Source organism: Melanerpes formicivorus, unplaced genomic scaffold, assembly GCF_026170545.1.
Source record: "Melanerpes formicivorus ecotype bairdi unplaced genomic scaffold, bMelFor1.0.p_v2 SCAF_7, whole genome shotgun sequence".
In the NCBI taxonomy this organism is placed as follows: domain Eukaryota; kingdom Metazoa; phylum Chordata; class Aves; order Piciformes; family Picidae; genus Melanerpes; species Melanerpes formicivorus.
Genome location: NW_027142359.1, coordinates 16,199,926 through 16,219,392, shown reverse-complemented (window position 1 = coordinate 16,219,392; position 19,467 = coordinate 16,199,926). Strand labels below are relative to the sequence as shown.

The 19,467-nt window shown below is 37.9% G+C and overlaps 1 protein-coding gene across 5 annotated transcripts in view; it reads left to right on the top strand.

Annotated features, from left to right (window-relative positions):
• Window positions 1-19,467, top strand: part of COL24A1 (collagen type XXIV alpha 1 chain) — a 126,147-nt gene that overhangs the window by 27,147 nt on the left and 79,533 nt on the right. For all 5 annotated transcript variants that reach the window (XR_010987677.1, XM_068141188.1, XM_068141190.1 and 2 more), the window contains exons 6-16: window positions 43-96; window positions 1,940-1,993; window positions 7,804-7,848; window positions 9,239-9,292; window positions 10,470-10,514; window positions 12,791-12,844; window positions 13,426-13,470; window positions 14,752-14,805; window positions 17,269-17,313; window positions 19,003-19,056; window positions 19,150-19,194. Coding sequence is in view for 4 of the 5 variants with exons in the window: in XM_068141188.1 (XP_067997289.1) it covers window positions 43-96; window positions 1,940-1,993; window positions 7,804-7,848; window positions 9,239-9,292; window positions 10,470-10,514; window positions 12,791-12,844; window positions 13,426-13,470; window positions 14,752-14,805; window positions 17,269-17,313; window positions 19,003-19,056; window positions 19,150-19,194 (549 nt within the window). In the remaining variant the exon portion in view is untranslated. The remainder of the gene's footprint in view (window positions 1-42; window positions 97-1,939; window positions 1,994-7,803; window positions 7,849-9,238; window positions 9,293-10,469; window positions 10,515-12,790; window positions 12,845-13,425; window positions 13,471-14,751; window positions 14,806-17,268; window positions 17,314-19,002; window positions 19,057-19,149; window positions 19,195-19,467) is intronic.

The following is a 19,467-nucleotide window of genomic DNA, read 5'->3' as shown; positions in this document are numbered from 1 at the left end:
TCCTCCCTGATGATATTACTGAGCTTAATTACTCTGTGACAGGGCCCTAAAGGAGACCCAGGAGTTTCTCCAGGACAAGCAAAACGTGGAGAAAAGGTAATTTATTTATTTTTTAAATTATAGAAAAATGTTTTGACTGTCCCACTCTTTTGTTTAAGTCTTTAATGTTCAAGCAAGTTAAAGCAGCACAATGCTTTGCATTTACCGTGATGCTGGTGTGTTTTTACACTCAATTATGTGACTGGTCAGTACAGACACAGGTGATGTCACCCAAAGCTGAAACTTATGTATTTAATTCCATTTATAGAAAGAAAGTAATATTAAATGGAAAGCACTTTTAGAACAATAAAATTGGATTTGGTTCACACTGATAAAGCAAAGTACAGATTCTAGTTCTCCTTAACAGCTTGTGTTAGTCCATGCAGTTGTGCAGGACAGACTAAATTCGGTGATGAAAAGTGCACATGCTATTCCATGTTGTGTTGTATTCAACCACTTGTTTTTTAACAAACTCTTGACACTCAGATTTGTCCTTTCATTTCAGAGCCTAGCAGGCTTTTCCTTCTAGTTCCTCCTAAGCCAGTCTTGAACACTTGTGATGATTATCATTTTGGATTGAAAAAGCTACTATGTATGAAACTTTAAAATCGGTGTGATTATAATAAATGTAATGGCATATTTGCATTCTAATGTGTTTGCCTACACTATATATTTCAGAAAGTCATGTATTTATGCTAAGTTTTATTGGGAGCATTTGCTAATAGTTCAGTTGTGGAACATTTGTGCTAAGTAGAAAGCACTGTAGGAGTCCAGGACTGCTCTCTGTAATGAAGCAACTATTATCAAATAACTATCATTTACTAAGTGCTGATGCATACCTAAATTAAGTGTTGTTGGTGGTGTTTTTTTAATGCATACAACCTGTCAAACCCTAAACTTCACAAGTTTTCAGTGTTAAAAAAGCTGCTGAGTAAGATTCAGAAATTTGCCTGTGATGCACTGATACAAAATTGAATTGAAGTTTTTGTAGACATAGCAACATTATTTTACTCTAGCCAACTTTTGATTTTGACAATGTAATCATAATGTTCTGAGCTACGTGTGTCCATCTGAAACTGAAGGTATGTTCTTTGGCATGAGCCCAAGGTGCTGCAGAACAGTGTAAAGCCAACCCATGTATTTGTATGATGTACACCTAAAACCATGGAATGCATCTGTAATCCACAACTATGTGACTAATATTCAATTTTGTATTTCTTACTATTTTGGGTTCTTAATTTTTCACCCAAGTCAGATTTTCTCACCCTAAATAATCAACTTGAATTTACTTTGATGCTAACTCACTTCCAGGATCTGTTCCTTGATTCACTGAGTATTAATTTGGGCACTAATCCTGACAGAGATAGTCTCTTCACTGTCAGTCTGGAGCAAGGGAAAAAAGCCAGGAACAAGCTTCTTTCCTCCTTGATCTGCAATAACCGTAAAAAAAATTGCATGATTTTCCATCTCTCTAACATATGAGGTGATCTAATTCTCATTCATGTATACCAGCATGTAGTTGAAAAGCATGATAAGCAGTAGTAGTTAAAATATATATAAACTTGAGGTGAACCCACACACTTTAAAGGGTAGGGTTAGCTTAAGAATTGTGTACTTCCTTTGCTCCCATTTATTGATGGGTTGGCTAGAAGTCACTGTTGTGGGTTGTGAACTAATTCTATTCCAGCCATGCTTCGGCCATTGTGCAGGAGCAGGCAAGTTGTACCAGGTAGCTGCAGTTGAGGCTTTTCAATTTTCCTCTTCTGAAGAAAAATTAAATTTGTCTGATAAAGCAACATTAGCTACTTCATCATACCAAATGTTTGAGAATGCAGAGAAAATAGGAAGTTCTGTATCATGTTCCAGTGAAACAATTATTATGGATTTCTTTGCTGTGCAGGGTGATCCCGGCCCCTTGGGTTTTCCAGGCCCACCTGGAATCAAAGGCCAGAAGGTAAGATTCTGTTTTCATTTTCATGTAACCCTCCCTGGCTCAAATAAATGGCCAGTACCTGTATATCTAGCAGTCAGGAAACAACAGAAGGGCTTTAGGTCTGCTGTTGGTACTGTGACTGCCTATAGCGTCAGGCTCCAGGGCCAACAGTGCAAAACCTTCCTTTGCAACTAAATCACAGCTGCTTAGGTTGGTGTTCCTCAGAAGACACAGTGTACCTCTGTCCATCAGAAGAAGTACTAGGAAGATTGCAACATAATGCAATGTTTTTCAACATGAGAAATGTCAAGTGCTGCACACTGTGTTTAATAATGGCAGTCCTGTGTGTATAGGAAAGTATAAAACAGACAGGCAGTTTTGGGAAGGAAACATGAAAGATGTCAAGAGGAAATATGACAAGCTTAAGATAATCAGCCCAGAAGATAGTGAATATAATTCATGTGCAAAGAAAGGTTATCTGACACTAGGCTGCTCTGAATACTTGGTGGCAAAAATCAGCAAGAAACCTACATAGAAGGAATATTAATTAAATAGTTGCTTCTTGTTGAAACTAAAGAAAAATGCCATTACAACAAACTCGATACTCAGTGTTATGTTTTAAGATGGCTTAATTCAGCAATATATTGATTTTAAAATGTATGACAATTATTTTTCAAAAAGTCTTTTCAATCATTTCTAGAATTAACCAAAGCATAGGAAAAAAGTATCTAGAGAAGGAAGCTATCACTGATATAGCACCAGGAGGAGTGTGGACATTTATTTTGCCAAACGTGGTCCAGAGTTTTTTGAACTAAGAAAACGCATAGCTCTGACAAGAATTTGCATCCCCTCTGCTAAGAGTTAACCTACAAGCTGGGACACTGGCAGCTTTTGTCACTGCCTGTTTTGGGCCACCTTGAGATTCCCAAAGCATTGTACTTTCTTATTTCATTAAGTTTATAGTTTTGCTCCAAAAACAAAGAAGTTTTTGATTTAAGGCTTTTTAGATGGGAAGCAGCTGTCAGTTGTTCTGGATTATGAGACTGATATTTAAGGGCAAGGAAATTAAAATCTTATGGACATCATGCTCTCTTCCTGCCACAAGAATTCACTCCTTATCTAAGGGTTAGAGATTCTGTGGAGAATCATGCTCACTTAATCACTGGAAATTTTGCTCTGTTTCCACATTGTACACATCAGACCAACTAGAATGAGTTTAACATAACTTCTGCCTGGTCCAGATTGTAAGAATATCATCTTTTCAACAACACTATACTTGTAAACTGTTAAAAGTACTTCATATAACCGATCTTTTGCTTTTAAATATATGTAAATAGGTAAATATGCTTTTAGTTCAGTGTGATCTCAAAAATCATTTTCAAAGGAATATGAGAAGAAGTAGCTGTGAACTAAACCAGCTACAAGAACAAACTGCAGAAGAATCAAGTACTTCCATTTTTGTTTTGAGCACCAGTAATACTTGGTATCCTTTACAATGTTGAAGAAATAGCGTATTTCCAATATTCTTTCTCATCCAGGCAAAAGGGAAGATAAAACCAAATCCTACATATCAATTAATGGTGTCCCACATTCTGTTTGATTTTGATGGTGCTTGTGTTAACTGAGTAGTTTCTAAATAGATATTTGATAGCAAGTATAAACACTGAATTCTCCAAATATTTTTTAATGGTGTAATACAAATCTGTTTGGTTTGTGACAATTATATTGACTTTTGTGTGTATTTTACTGAAAGACCTTCAAGTGTGAGGTTTTTTTCCTTTATAGAATTCATCCTCCATTTCCCATGGATGGAGTAATGGGTTTGTAGAATAGAATAGAAGAATAGACCAGGTTGGAAGCGACCTTTGAGATCATAGTGTCCAACCCATTATCCAACACTATCTAATCAACTAAACCATGGCACCAAGCACCCCCTCAAGTCTCCTCCTAAACACCTCTAGTGATGGTGACTCCACCACCTCCCTGGGCAGCCCATTCCAATGGGCAATCACTCTCTCTATGAAGAGCTTCTCCCTAACATCCAGCCTAAACCTCCCCTGGTGCAGCTAGAGACTGTGTCCTCTTGTTCTGGTGCTGGTTGCCTGGGAGAAGAGACCAGCCCCCACCTGTTTCCAACCTCCCTTCAGGTAGTTGTAGAGAGCAATGAGGTCTCCCCTGAGCCTCCTCCTCTCCAGGCTAAACAACCCCGGCTCCCACAGCCTCTTCCCATAGGGCTTGTGTTCCAAACCCCTCACCAACTTTGTTGCCCTTCTCTGGACTCGTTCCAGCAAGTCAACATCTTTCCTAAACTGAGTGGCCCAGAATTGGACACAGTACTCGAGGTGTGGCCTAACCAGTGCTGTGTACAGGGGGAGAATGACCTCCCTGCTCCTGCTGGCCACACCATTCCTGATACATTCCAGGATGCCACTGGCCTTCTTGGCTCTCCTGGGCACACTGCTGGCTCATGTTCAGCTAGCTGTCAACCAGTACCCCCAGGTCCTTTTCTGCCTGGCTGCTCTCCAGCCACTCTGACCCCAGCCTGTAGCGCTGCATGGGGTTGTTGTGGCCAATGTGTAGAGCCCAGCACTTGGATATGTTAAGTCTCAGTGGAGGGTGTGCTGTGCTGGCTGCAGTCTTTGCTCGGGCGTGGTTACACCATGCCAGGATGGCTGTGAATATGGAGGATACTCTACAGGACAAGTTCTTTATTCAGAATTTGCCTGGTTCTGAACTTTCTGTGCAGCATTATTTGGTGCTAATATAAAAAACATGTGTGGTGGAACATTGAGGCAAGGGTGCATGTTATTTTGAGGGGTTTTGACAAGATTGACTTTGAGAAGCTATATTCCTTGTGGGTTTGGTTCTATTTTCTTCTGAATATTTGAGATCATGTTAGGATGGTTTCTTGAGGAAAAAAAATCATTCTTCCCTTTCCAAAAAAAACCAAAAAACCAAAAACCCACCAAAAACATTTGAAGCCCTCAATGCAGTAGAACACCACCAATAAACTACTGTCTTAGATTGGAACTATAAAATGGTGTATTTCTTCTTATAAAGCTGAAAATCTACAGGGTTTTTTAGAGAGGTAGTAAAACAAATGTGTGTTAATAATCAAGACTCAGGGAGCAGACAACTGACTTTACTTTTCATTGTATGGCGAGTGTCGAAGTATGCATCTTTGTGGTTGCATATAAAATATGACATGTTTTTCATGCCTGTAACATGCTATAAAAGGCCATGTTGTGCTCAGAGAGAGGGCTTCAAATTTCTTCTAGAATAAGGACAGAAAATTGCATGTTTATGATGTGTTTAGAGGCCTGTTACTTTCAGATATCTTTTGAAGCACAGACACAATGGCAGGAGATGAGGATTAATTTGAGGAGCACGCTGATTCCAGAACAGTTGTACAATCTCATCTTTGGAGCTGTACTGGCAGGATCATCTTTAAATCAGCACTCAAAACTTTCCATATATCAGTCCAGAGACCTCACAGAGTAGAGCCCCCCAAAAAAATCCAGCTTCACTGCACAGCCATGCAAGTGCTTACGTCTGCTAGTCAGGGTACTGGGGGTAGATTGTTAGCCAAAGGACATCACTCCTAGACATTAATTTGCCTAAGATCATGCCAGTACATTAGAATGACAGCAGTGCCTGGGTGGTTGCAGATACTTTGTGATGAGATTGGAAATGTTTTTTGAAAAGATTGACTGAAATTTGGGGCTAGCCTTGTTCCATATCTAATATGTGTGTAAGAGTAAATCATGGGAATCTGTATCTATAAAATCCCAATAAAGTTCACATTATAAAAGATAATGTGGTAAGACAACTTGGAGGAAAAAAAAAAATATTTGCAACCTGAGAAAGGCTCAGTATTTCTTCTTGTCTTGACTTTTGCATCCTGTAAGAGGCAAGGCAGATGGATACATTTGAAAGCAGTACCCGTGGTGCCGTCAACGTTATGCTACCAAGCATCTCCCACTGCTTCTCCTAGAAAGTGCATTTTTCCTTGAGCTGGAGGAAACTTCAGCTCTGTAAGAGAAATTCTTCTACTGAATTAGAATAAAGAATAGAATAAATTACATTAAGAAAATGTCCAATTTTTTTTATATATGGTTTGGGTTGGGTTTTTTTAAGTGGTATTTCCATTCCTTAGGATATTCAGGCTAAGAGATACTAGGTGAAATCTTAGTTGTGTTAATAAACATCAGCAAACAAAACAGAATGGAGTAATGCAGGGGGAAAAAAAAAACACTAAACAACAAAAAAACATTTGCCAGTGAAGAAGTTTTTCAAAAGTGGATGCCATGTGATGAGAGTGTAGAGCTGATGCATTAATATAGCAAATGGGGATACTTTATATTAACTGGTTTGTCCAAGCTCCTGACTACCTGTGTTACAGACTTTTTTTCTGTTTTTTTTCCCAACAGCAATGCAGACCTCTTTCCTTAGATACAAGTTCACATGTACCTTGTTTACACTTAATCTACAGGAGAGGATTGAAGCCAGAATAGATTATAATTTCGTTAACTGACAGTGCCTTTTTTGTGACTAGAAAAATGAAAGGATGCACCTGTGGTGTTGTGTTTTGAGAAAGTAAGGTCTTTGAGTTTCTCAGTGTCTGCATCTCTTTTGGATCAAGATTCCTCAAGCAAGTCCATAATAGAAAAATTGCAAATTTTGAAGCCTTAGAGATATCCTTCTCTTTTATTATCTAAAATTATCACCGAGCAAAATCATTCCTCCTTTTAGTTTTGTATATGAGAATAAAATTAATATAATGAAGAAATACTCTAGTGGTCATGCAGAAGCTTATCTGAAACTTGGGGATGTCTCGTCTGCTGAAATCAGTTGCAGTATTCCTTATTACAGTGGGTCTCCAGTCTCTACTGACTAATGAATATCATCATGATGCAAGGCAGCCAGATGTTTGACATCAGCCAAAACACTCCTGCTACTCAGTCAATGTCTTTGAGGCCAATTTTAGGATAGATTTCTATCCAGAATAAGGATTGTTTTAGTCTTTCAAGCTGCAGCTTTTGGAACTTGTGTATCCCCAGTACCTCTTGCAAGGGATGTGAACACCAGACACTTGGCTTCAGCATCAATCATACAACTGTTATACAGTCTTCCTTCTAGGACAGCTTGTCTGGGTATGTTTAGTACAGTGTAGAAACATCCAAGATGTCTTGTTTCAAGTGTACTGATGCAGATGGCAGGCTTCAGCTCCACTTTTAATTATTTTTTGTTTTCCTTTAAGAGCTAAAATATGCATGAAATGGTCAATGCACAGGGAGTAAAGTTTGACAGCTTCATGATTCCAGCACCACAGGAAAGAGTGTTGAGATGAGGAGCAGGCTATTCTCCCTACCAATATATATTTTTTTTAATATTAGGGCTGGAATTCTGTGTTGTGTGTCTTTCTTGAGAGTGTCCTAGAACAGTGTGGGATAACCCTCTACTTACACCCCTCCTCTGAACTGCCTTATTCAGAAAGGACATCCTGACAAGGATTTGGGATGGAGAAATGCTCTGTACTGGATCCAGTTTTGCCCTTTCAGTGATAGCTGGTGACAGCATCCCATGTACTCATTTGTTTAAGAGTACAAGTCAGGAATTGACTTTTAAGTATGCTGATACACCAAAATTGTCTAAAATGCCATGAGGATTTCTTACTTTTTGTCTGACTTGGCTTTCATATGAACTTACACTAATGGTGCAGGCAAACAAGTTTGGATCATTTTTTTGCTTGATAAATAAAGATAGGAGTAGGAAAAAAAAAGAAGCAGCTATGTTTTGCTTATTTAACTGTAACATATCTCTACCTGCAGGGTCTCAAAGGTTTTCTGGGACTTCAAGGGCCTCGGGGTGAGCAGGTGAGTGCTGAAAACACAGTATACCATACTCTACAAATGAACAATTGAGTACAGAAGAATGCATAATCCAATGTAAGTGTTCAATACAAGGTATCAGAGTCAATAAATTGACTGCTTAAGGAAGTACTTGATAGTTCTTGACCAGGAGCATACTTCAGAGGAAAGAGTTATAATTTACACGCAGTTATTACTAGTGGTGTTTTAGGGCCTGGCTGGTGGAGGTGATGAGTTAGGTTATTGTCATCAGTAGTGCCTTCCTGTGCTTGTAGTTTTTAGAAGCTTGCACAATTTGTGATGTGTGGAACAGCAAAGGAAATGTTTTAAAAGATAAGTTGTAAATGCTATGCTTCAAATGCTAGTAGTTTTTAATATACTCATATTTGGGGGTACATCTGAGCCAAAATAGGAGACAGTATTGCATGACAGATCATATGTCAGAAGATTAATCACTAGCAGTTGAAAGCAGGTGACGGAATCATCTCAATGGCAGTTCATTTAAACAAAAAGTACTGCAACTCCTTTTTGCACCTGCACTTCTGAGGTCTGATCCTAAGATCATAAATGAACTATGAACAGCTCAGAAAGGAAGCCTTGATTCATTGCTCTGTGTTATGGCTTTAGTGGTAACAGTTGACAATATGGCAGTGGGTGGAAGTGTCAGGCTAGAGGAGTGTCCAGTTTATATAATTGGCTTATTTAAAATAAAATTAACTGAGGAGAGGTTAGGTGGAGCACCCTGTGTTATGGTGATGGGCTCAGGACATTTGGAAATGTTTTTAGAGAAGTTCATTGTTCTGAAAATAAGCATTGAGGTGTTCAGATGTCAATAAAATAACAGCAGTATAACTTATAGTTTGAATTAGGAGGAGAAAGATGGAGGGAAGATCCATGCATTCATGACTAACTCAGTGCTGTATTGACCTGATTCAGAAAGGAAGGAAACGGTCATAAAAATTTGGCTTTGTAAGGACACAAAGATTCTTTTTTTAATGAAACATTGAACACATTTGTTCAAATGCCACTAGGACCAGTGCCCTTATTTCATTATAAGGACCTGTCCTCAAATACATTTTATAAATAGCATCTATATTTTTATTATGGAAATAAGGCATGAACTGCTGCATTTCACAAAACATGAGACTAGCCTTCTTGTAGTATTTTTTAAGGGTATGCAATTGAAATTTGAGTTCTTTATGTATGATGTGTAAATTCTAGGGTGTTGCTATGTAGCTTGCTCAAAAAGTAATCTTTCCATGAGTTTATGCTCTGTCATATGACTAGATGTTAAGAGAGAAATGATTCTTAAAAAATGAACTCTAAAACATGGTGTTAAGCCTGCTTTTCTTTCTTGCCTTTTAAAATGTTTTTCCTCACCCTGTTTTCCACTTAGGGAATTCCAGGAGTGGCTGGCAATATTGGGATGGTTGGTTACCCTGGCAGGCAGGTGCAGTAACTATACGAATGTTTTTTGCAGTTTGGGGGGTTTCTTGTTTGTTCTTTTCAAAAGTACTGTATCACATTTATGCTATTGGTACTTCCAAAAAAAGTTAAGTGTTTACATCCTGCCATTTATCCTTGAAACAAAACTCTTTCACAGGTGGAACCCTTTAGGTAATGTTGAGTCTTGTGGCTCTTAACTGGAGTGGTTTAGATGCAGTGATGCTGTAGCTTTCTGGAAGATGTTAATGACTTTTCCAAAGCACTGAACTTCTGAACACTTTATGCTCCTTCACAAACCTCTTGTGGTTGTGCATGTCTTATCTTCATATTTCAAGCCCAGAAGCAATAGGAAACTACCTGTTGTAGTATAGTTCCTCCTGGTTTTCACCAATGTATTTGCATCACTGCTGAATCTGTGAAAAAGAACATTAAAAGATTCTTTTTATGGATTTATTTTTCCTGTTCAGATATTTGAGAAGGAGAAGCAATAAAGACAGAAATCATCCTTCTATAAACACAAGCACTATATGAACCTTCTTTTTAGTTTCCATATAAGCTAAGAGATACCTCAGTCCAGTAATACATGAAGTAGAAATATTTGTTATTTTTCCCATATGGAAGTGTATGAGCCAAATTCAACAACTGACTTTGTGGTTTTGTCTCCTTAAAGAATGAATTTGACCAGTACTCCTGTGTTTTATCTGGTTACATTTGTAATGATGATATATATTAAAATTCTATGACAATATCCTATACAGTGATGGATGATAATACGTTTTTGTTGAATTAAAATGTCTAGAGCATTTGGACTACATCTGCTCTTTTGACAGAAGCTTGAAAATAGCTGGAAATGTGTTAAAATACAAAAGCTTATGAAAAGCCCTGTGAAATTTTTGTAACTGTAATGCCAGAATCACTTGTTCTGGAAAAAAAAAATTGCTCCCAGAAGAAGTAATTTAATGCAAAGGAATTTTCAGTCATTGTCTAAGGGTCATGCATGAACTGATGGGAGACCTTTCTGAACATGATCCCAGGGGGCTGCTTAATGACGCCCTTTTTAAGCTTAATGGTTTTAAGAATGTAGTGACAGTTTATAGTTGACAAATGATTTTACAGTTCTTTTTAAGTAGAGTGTATCTGTTTCTTTAAAACAAAGTATAACTCCTGTCTTTTTGTAATAGGGCTTAGCTGGACCAGAAGGTAACCCAGGTCCTAAAGGTGTAAGAGTAAGTAAGCATTTTGAGCCTTTTGGCATGCCTATCTGTATCGATACAGTTATATAAGAAAGGGGATGAGGAATTTCATTCAGCTCTGCTGACCAGGTATCTTTACAGAACCTGCAAATGGGAAAACACAGTGGGGTTTTTGGTTTGTTGTTTGTTGGTTTTTGTTGTTGTGGGATTTTTCTCAAAATACCTGTAAGGATTTAAATTTAGGTTGTTTTTTTTTTCCCCATGGTAAGCAGCATAGGGCATTGTTCCCTTCTTCTCATCTGTAATGCATGCAGGCAATAGGAGGAAAGCAATACTGAATGTGGGTGTGTGAGAGTGGGTGTGAAGAGGAGTGGATATTTCATGCCTGAAGCATTATTTCCATAATGGAAACGGTCAAGAAGGGAGACATATCTGGCATTTGTCGTCTGTAGCAACTACAGAAGAAGGGAAACTATCTTGTCACTTAAAAATGATCTTGAGATTTTTTTAAATGGTTCAGTTGTCATATATTTTAGGCTGTAAAGGCTCTTAATGCTCTGGTGATTCAAGGTTTAATTTTTTATTATTCTTGGAAGTAAAATAGGTTGGTCTTTTTGCTGGAGGTTTGTTTCTTTGGTATTTTGGTGGGTTTTAATAGGCACATGTGCGTGCCTACACCTGCTTGTCTGTGTATGAATGTTTTATTAGACCAACTCTCATCATCAGGCCAAAGAACAAGTTTTCAGAAACTTGCATGTTGCTAGTTGCACCTAGGATTTGCAGGAGACTTTTGCTAGGTGTTTTCAGGCCTTTGGCTCACATATAGGCTGTTTAGCAGTGTTCTGTGTTCTCAAGTATCTATTAAAATAACCTTATTGTGTTGCTAGATTTGCTTTTGTCCTGTGTTATTTGTTGGGTTTGGATTTGTTTCAATGTTACTAGAAATCTGTAGCAGTTTCTTAAACAGAGGTTGTTTTTTTTATGTCAGTTTTCATTAGACTGATGGGAAAAATAGTTTGTCAGGATCAAGTGCCAACAGACATTGCACCCTCAGGGGGTGTATCTTTTACATTTTTTCAGTTTAATTTTGCTTAGATTCTCAATGTATTTTGTCTTCTTCCTTCTACAAGACCAATAAAACATCAGGTGATCCCTTTCACTTCCTGAGAAGTTATTCTTTCTCTGTTTCCACAAAGTTAATAATGGCCAATGTATGAGTAATTTTAAGGAAAAACACCTCTAAGGTCTTGAAGCTAAGTCCTGTATATGTATTCTGCAAACAGGTTTCAATAAAAGCAATGATTCAGCCCTCATAAGATGGAAATGTATTGCAGCATGGTATGAAGCATCTAGAGCACTAAGATTAGAACATTCCTGCAATCAAACTATATTCTACTTATCAGCTGGTTTAAGAAACTGTGGGGAAAAAACAAATAAATAGAAATGCCTTTGTTTTCCTTACTCTCATTAGAATTAGATGACAAGATGAGAATTAGTTCTCATAATTATAAAAAAACCCAACAGCACAAAACCAAAAACCCCAAGACCAACCAAACCAAACAAACCACCCAACAACCAAAGTAAACCAACAAAGAGGCAGCAAACCCCCCCATCCAACAAAACCCTTACCCCAAAACCCCAAATCATTACAATCAGAGGACAGGAGAGAGAGATGAAAGCAAAGGATTATTTTTTAGTAATTAATAATATTTTTGTTCTGATCTCAGTTGGAATCTGGTAGTGCAGAATCCACCTCTACTACTGTCTTTGTAAACTGAAGTGTTATTTCTGGTAAATCAGAAGCTCATTTCTGTGCTCATGCAACTGATTATGACAGGACCTGTTTATGACTTTCTAGGGGGGGAAGGTGGGAGAGAAATGCATATGACTGAACTTTAAGGAAAATATTCTTAAAGGTAAACTTTCTAGGACTCTTGCATATAGCAGTGATCACACAGTGTTACTAGAGACAAGAACACGTTTTCTGATGTTCTTAATGAATAAATTTAACTTTTTTTTTTTTCATTTATTCTAGTAAAAAAAAAAAACCTCTGTGATGCAACTTTGTCTTACTGGAGCATTTAGTAAAACTTAGTAATTCCTTATTTATTCCTCATAATAGATAACTGCTTTTCCTGTTGATTGGAGAGTAAATCCTGCTCACATTTAAATTGACTGAGCTTTACTGGTAATTTTAAATGAGCCAAAATTTAATCCCTGGATTTTGAACCCTCAGCTGACCAATACTGTGGGAAAAGCAACATCAGTGGGAGGCAGCATTGTAATCAAGAATTGTGGGGTTTTTTTAGGGTTTCATTGGACCTCCAGGTGTGGCAGGACAACCAGGACCTGAAGGAGAAAGGGTAGGTTTAATGAAATAATTGATATTTGGATGGTAACGTGATATATGTTAGAATGAGGAAAAAATATACAAAGTATAACCATTCATTTGAGTCTTTGTCTAAAAGAAAACTGATGTGGAGGAAATTTAATAAGTCATATCTAATTATTCTAATCAATGAAATGCCCTGGTGCTTAAGTTAAATGGAAAGCAGCTGTAAGTTACTATTTGAATTTAATCAAGAGCAGCAAGGATTATGGGTATTTTTTTCTTACCACCAAGGTCCATACTGAATATTTTTCATTGAACCATTTTGTTCAGTCAATAATTAGTATTTTTCAGATGTCAGATGAAGTTTGCAATAAAACTAAAGAAAATCTCAGCCTCTGTCACTCTGAGTTTTTCTTGCTTCTCTTGAGCATAGCTTTTCTCATGTGGCCACAGTGAAGCAATATTTGTGTTTCTGCTTTCCTGTTATACAACCTCATCTCTCTGACAGTGGTGCTTCTTCTCACACTATCTTTTTCAATCAAATGCAGGTTTAATTGCTTTATTTTAAGCTTTTGAAGAAAACTTACTTATGATGAACTACTTCCTTCTCAGGGCATCCCAGGCACCCGTGGAAGAAAAGGTCCTAAAGGGAGACAGGTAAAATTCCAAGACTTGTCACAATTTATGCTGTCAAAGTAAATACACTGTAATTCACTCTGTAACTGTAACCAGCTGAGAAATGTTAGTTTTGTTTTTTTCTATAGATGACTTTCTATTATTTCTAGTTAGTACTTCAAATTATGTACAAGTTATTACTACATGTTCTGAAGACAGGAAGACAACATGATGAGCCTGTGGCTGGTTACTGGTATGAGCCAGATCAGAAACACAAACATAATCTGTAAAATTAGAGCTAGCACAAGGTACAGATATGATAGAAGTCTCATAAGGCTTAGAAGTCTGATTTTGGTGTTGGTTTAAGTGCAAATGAGCTGCTTCTAGCATCTGGTATTTTTGGAATATGTTAAATGAAAACTGTCCTCTACATTATTCTCTGTTGTATTTCTACAGCAGAGAATAAACACAAATCTGTTAAGTACACATTATTAGGTTTTACGTATTTCCTGTGGTGTATCATCAATGCCAATTGTCCTGTTTTCTGCTGCAACCTTATTATTTCAGATCTCTGAAGTTATCCAGGAGTTTCCAATGTAAACTTGCTTGTGGTTTTGAGATTGGAAGCAGCAACAGCATTCTCCATTTGGGCACTCAGTTGTACTCAGCAGTTAGAGCACTTGATGTGGCCAGTCAAATCTCTTTCCTGTCCTGATGATTTAGTGTCTGAAGTTCAAACTCTGAGCAATGAAGACTTTTCTGTGTCTCGTTTGGGTTACTGTTTCAGTCTCTAGTTGCACACTAAGGTAAATGTTCATGTTGGTAAGGATAGTGATGTGCCAAAAAGATGGAAAGTTTGATTTCTAATGTGTCACACTGAGACTGAAACTGTTTGTATTTGGGGAAGAGTAAGGAGAAAACAAAAGACGGATGTTTTAGTGAATACTGTAGGAAATGGAGGGTGTGTGTGGTAGTGGTGGAATATTTGAAGTAAAATTATTAAACAGGAAAAGAGACTCCAAGCAAACAATTCAAGCAACACTTGTTTATTATTGCCCTTAAAGCCTCCAGTCATCTTATTTTGCCCCATGCTTACATTGTATATAGTTGTGTCTTTCATGGTCATGATTTTAGGAGACAAAAATACCACTATTCTATTCACTTGAACTGCACAGCTGAAACTTTTATTTTGTCCATCCCCCCATCTTTCTCCCTGAATCCACTTGCCAATGTCCTGATTTCTAGTATCTGTCCAAATTCAGTGTTCAGACCACCTTTTCTGTCTTGGATAATAAAGAACAAGCATTCTGTCTTCTGCTTTAGGGCTTTCCAGGTGACTTTGGAAATAGGGGCTCCCCTGGTCCAGATGGGAATCCTGTAAGTATCAAATTGTGTATTGATTAACATGATAAAATTTGTAACAATATTAACTCCCCTCCCAAATGACAGGAGACTTTTGCCTCAAAATCTGTGCCTTGAAGTCCACAGAAAAATTTTGGACTGTTACTTTTTTATGGAAATAACTAAGATACCATTGTAAAAAGAGAGGGAGAGAAAAAAGAACCAGAAAGCTACTGGGAGAAGCATTTCCAATGCTGCATGTGCTCTCTACCTTGAGAATCAGATGTCTTGCTGTTCTCACTGCATTACTGATGAATGTTTTGTCCTCAAAAATTCTTGCATTGGATATGACTTTGCATTGTTTATTTAAACCATTATTCTAAGATCACCTTAAGAAAATGGGATTCTGCATATGTGCCAAAACCCTCGCTTATGCATTTGATAGTCAATGGTATCCTTTGAACTGTTACTGAATACAATTAGTATTGTATTCAGTATGTCATTTAGTGCATTATAATTAGTATAACAGCTTTGTTCTTGGCAGTGTGTGCAGACTAAAGTGCTCTTGTGCTATGGTGCTGTAAATGTGGCATAGTCACATCACTTCACTGGCTGCCCTCAAAGGAGCTTTGCTGTCTTGCTGTACTTGTAGGGAAACTGGCTGCAGACTCCAAACTCAGGTTTCCTTTAACACAAGAAACCAGTAAAAGGGCTTTGGACCAGATAAAGGGAAAGCAACAAGTGCTGGGTAAAATTGCTGCTGATTTGAATCTGCTTTTATGGTTGGGTGCTTTTTAGGAAACTGCTATCTGTTTCTACCTAAAGGTTGTTCTGATACAGACCAGTCAGCAGCAGTGCAGAGATGGTCTCCTTTTTTGAAGGCCTGCTCTCTCCTGATGCCCATCTTAGAAACTTATTTTAAAAGAGCTTATGTGAATTTTGTTGGTGAGTTATCAATGTTTGGTGTCAGCAATCTGGAACATAGGAAGAAAGTTATTTTACATTTCTGGTCCCTGAGGCAGAGTTGTCTTTGTGAGGGTAATGTCAGGTGATGTCAGTATGGTGCTTCTCATCCTAAAAGCCCTCTGAGGGGTTGTGTCACCAGCTGCTTTGCAGAGGATACAAAAAGGAGTTCTTCCTTCCCCTCCTAGGTACTCCTAAACCTTTCTTCATTCCTGATAAAGCAGATATTGTCTTTCCACCAGATCTGTAGAACAACAGTACTTTTAACACAAACACAGCCGCATAAACCCTGGATCTGAAATTACAGACTTGCACTTTACAAAGAAGCCTGTTCTAATGCAAACATTTGCAAACAAGTTCCTTCTGATCTGCCAAGACAGCTGCTGATCTTACTGCCTCTTCAGACAGGCAGCAACCCCTCTCCTTTTCTTTCCCAAAATTCACCCTGCAGGGCTTGTTCAGGCAAGGGGCCAGAACTGCAGCTGCAGGGGGCTGCAAGGCTAATGGGTTATTTTTACAGAGCCCATTTCTGAGCTGGCAGAGATGAGCAGGAGCTGCCTTGGGAGGCCTGTGGTGGCAGGAACTGGAAGGAAAGACACATCTTCTCATATGCTGACTTGACACTAAAAACATTTGTGTTCATGACTAATTTCGTCTACTTAATAATGCCATCCTTCATTTCTACCACACCTCAGTTCTCTGAAGATGTCAGTCTACAGTGAAGATGTTGCTAAAGCATTGAGCTTCCCCTGTGATTAGTTTGGGGAAAGTTAGAGAAGGTGCTTAGGCACCAGAGAATAGAGGAGGGCATGAAGGTGTCCTCTCTGCCATGCCCAGCAGCCATGCCCTGTTGGATAGCTTCAGGATGGACCCAGGTTTTCTTGCATAAAAATTCCCCATTACTGTGGGTGCCAATAGGCTGCAGTGAGCCCTGTGTATGGTATCTATTGTTTGTCAAATCCAAGGTGTTGGGACAGCATGCACAAAACATGCTGATCTGGAGGACTGCAATACCCCTTCGTGCAGGGCAAAGAGATTTGGCAAGTATTTTCTTTGGTGGCCAGGATTTTAGCCTCTCTGCTGAGTCAAACATGAGTGCAGCAGAGGCAGTAATAGAATACTGCTAAACTTGTTACTTCTATGTAAAGTACAAATACTGTAGTTTATATCATAGAGTATGTAGCCTTCATCTGCAAAGGTTTTTCTGTGAACTGAGCCAGTGTTCTATTTATATTTCAAATTCTCATGATGGTTTTTCCACCCAGAAATATTTCTTTTCTTCCTGGGAACAGGTAACAATCTCCTGTTCCTTGGCAATGCAGGACTGATTTCATGATGCAAATATCTTGAGATCTAATTTCACAGCAGGGATTTTAATAACCTTGTTGCCCTATACAGGGATAAGATGACATTCTTCAGGAACTCTATATAAAAATCCAACCTGACTTGCTTTTTGGATCACTTTGGTTTATGTTCTCATAGGGAATTTTTGTAAATGGTACAATTCAGATAATCTAAAATTCAATTTCTTTGAAGGGAATTGTTGGTGGTGTTGGTCCTCCTGGATTTCCAGGACTAAGAGTGAGTATACTTTTAATACTTACTTTGATATGGTTTCATTAAAATTTTTGTTGTGTATGTTTGTGGAATAATAAAAAGGAATCTAAGAATCCAGGGATTTAAATATACTTTGGTTTAGTTAGACACAATTTTCATTAAAATAATTGCACAAAACTACTGTCATATTGCTAGGATGGAGTTCTTTTGAATAGAATAAACCTTTATTTAGAATAAACCAAACCAGGTTGGAAGAGACCTTCAAGATCATCGTGTCCAACCCATCAACCAATCCAACCCACCCAAACAGCTAACCCATGGCACCAAGTACCCCATCAAGTCTCCTCCTGAACACCTTTGTACTTGGTTTGGGTTTGTGTGCCTTTTTTCTTGTAGGTCTGGATTTTCTAATTGAGACAACCAAATTCACTCAAAGATTTTTAGCATCCACAGTCCTTATTCATTTCTTTGGCTACCAAATTCTAAGTAGAATTCATACCTAAGCAAAAGTGTTCTATCATGTATACAGCGTCACATACAAAAATCTTTTAAATGTTCTTAGAATAAAATTGCAGTGCTCATTATGGAGTTGCAAGCTGTAGTTATATAAATACAGTTGTGCCAGAGAAGCTCTATGGCATGAGCGAGTCCTACAGGATATAATAAATACTGATACTTTCATACTGTGTAGTCTTACTCTGTTATTTTAAGTAATTGATGTGTTTACTGATAGAGGATACTATGTTTGAGTCTGGATGTTGGCTCAGTCAAGGCTGGCTACTCAGCCATGTTCATAGTTCATAATGTGGGAGAACATGGATGTTTGCACTTAAGAAAGCTGTGATTGTTGTTCTTTGGATTTTGTATTTTAGTTTGGGTTGTTTGGGGTTTTTTTTTGAGATCTGGAGATCTAAAACTTCCATGATAAGGTTGTTAGTTTACACTGATGGCCATCTAACATTTCCTTTGAAGTACGACAGTTGAGTTCCAGTAATATTATCTTCTTTATTATATGTTAACTAAAAAAATATTCCTGTAAGTCTTCCCTTGCTGCCTGATTGGGATTGCTATGGCGTTGTTATAATGAAGACACACATCTTGGTCAAGGAAGCTGAGTGGCTTCCAGCTCATATTTTTGTGTTTGGTCTTGAGAACAATGACAAAGTGAGCAGCATCAGAAAGCTGAGTCCAAGAATTCTTTCTTCCATCCCTTTTTTTTTTTTTTATATGCAGAGCTGTTGATTAAGTTCAGAGTTTTGTGTCAGTCTCTTAAGATTTGCAAGGCCATGAGTTGTAGTAAATTGAAGACTTTCACAACATTTGCAGCTACAGTTATCAGAGGTAGCTTTTTTACCTTTTTTTTTTTCTTTTCCTTAAAAAAAATCACATAATACTGGTATCTTATATCTTTGATAGGTAAAAGCAATTTTACTTTGATTTCACTTGTCATATAGAAAGGGTGAGAAAGGTACACTATATGTAGCTGAAGCAGTGTTTGTTTTCTCTCTGTCAGTGAAGTTTAACCCAACTGATAAGCATGTGCCAACATGGTATAGTTGGGAAGTATGAAGGTTTTCCAAAAAACAAACAAAAGCCTGAAAAACACTTTGGCTTATCCCTGTGGTGCAGAAAATGACACATTCAGTTACCACTCTTTAAGTAACTCCATTTCATCAAATACTTAATGCAGTCACATTTCCTCCTGTCTTGTAGGGAGTCATTGGGCCAGCAGGACCAAGAGGACCATCAGGAATTCCAGGGCCCATGGTATAGTGCCAAAGAATCTCACAGTCCACTGCCTATGCTGCTTTTGAGATGGAAATGGAAACCACTGAATTTTTGTTGTCTTCATTTTAATAGGGTCTCCCAGGGAGTGTGGGACAGCCTGGAATGAAAGGTGATAAGGTGATTTAAATATTTCCATTATCTTAAAGATAAATATTTTTTTTCAGACTCCTTATGGTAAATCTTGAGCAAAATTATGTGCTTGACAGCATCTTCCCTTTTTGATTTCTCTTCTGACTTAATTTTTAAAACTACTTCAGTCTCATTATCTGGTACTTTAGACAAATTTACTTTTTAGGCTTACTAATACTACTCTGCTGGGCATAATATCTGGTAATGTGTCTAATGGAGCTTCCTAAAGGGTGTGCTTCAGTGAAACATCTTGCACTGTCA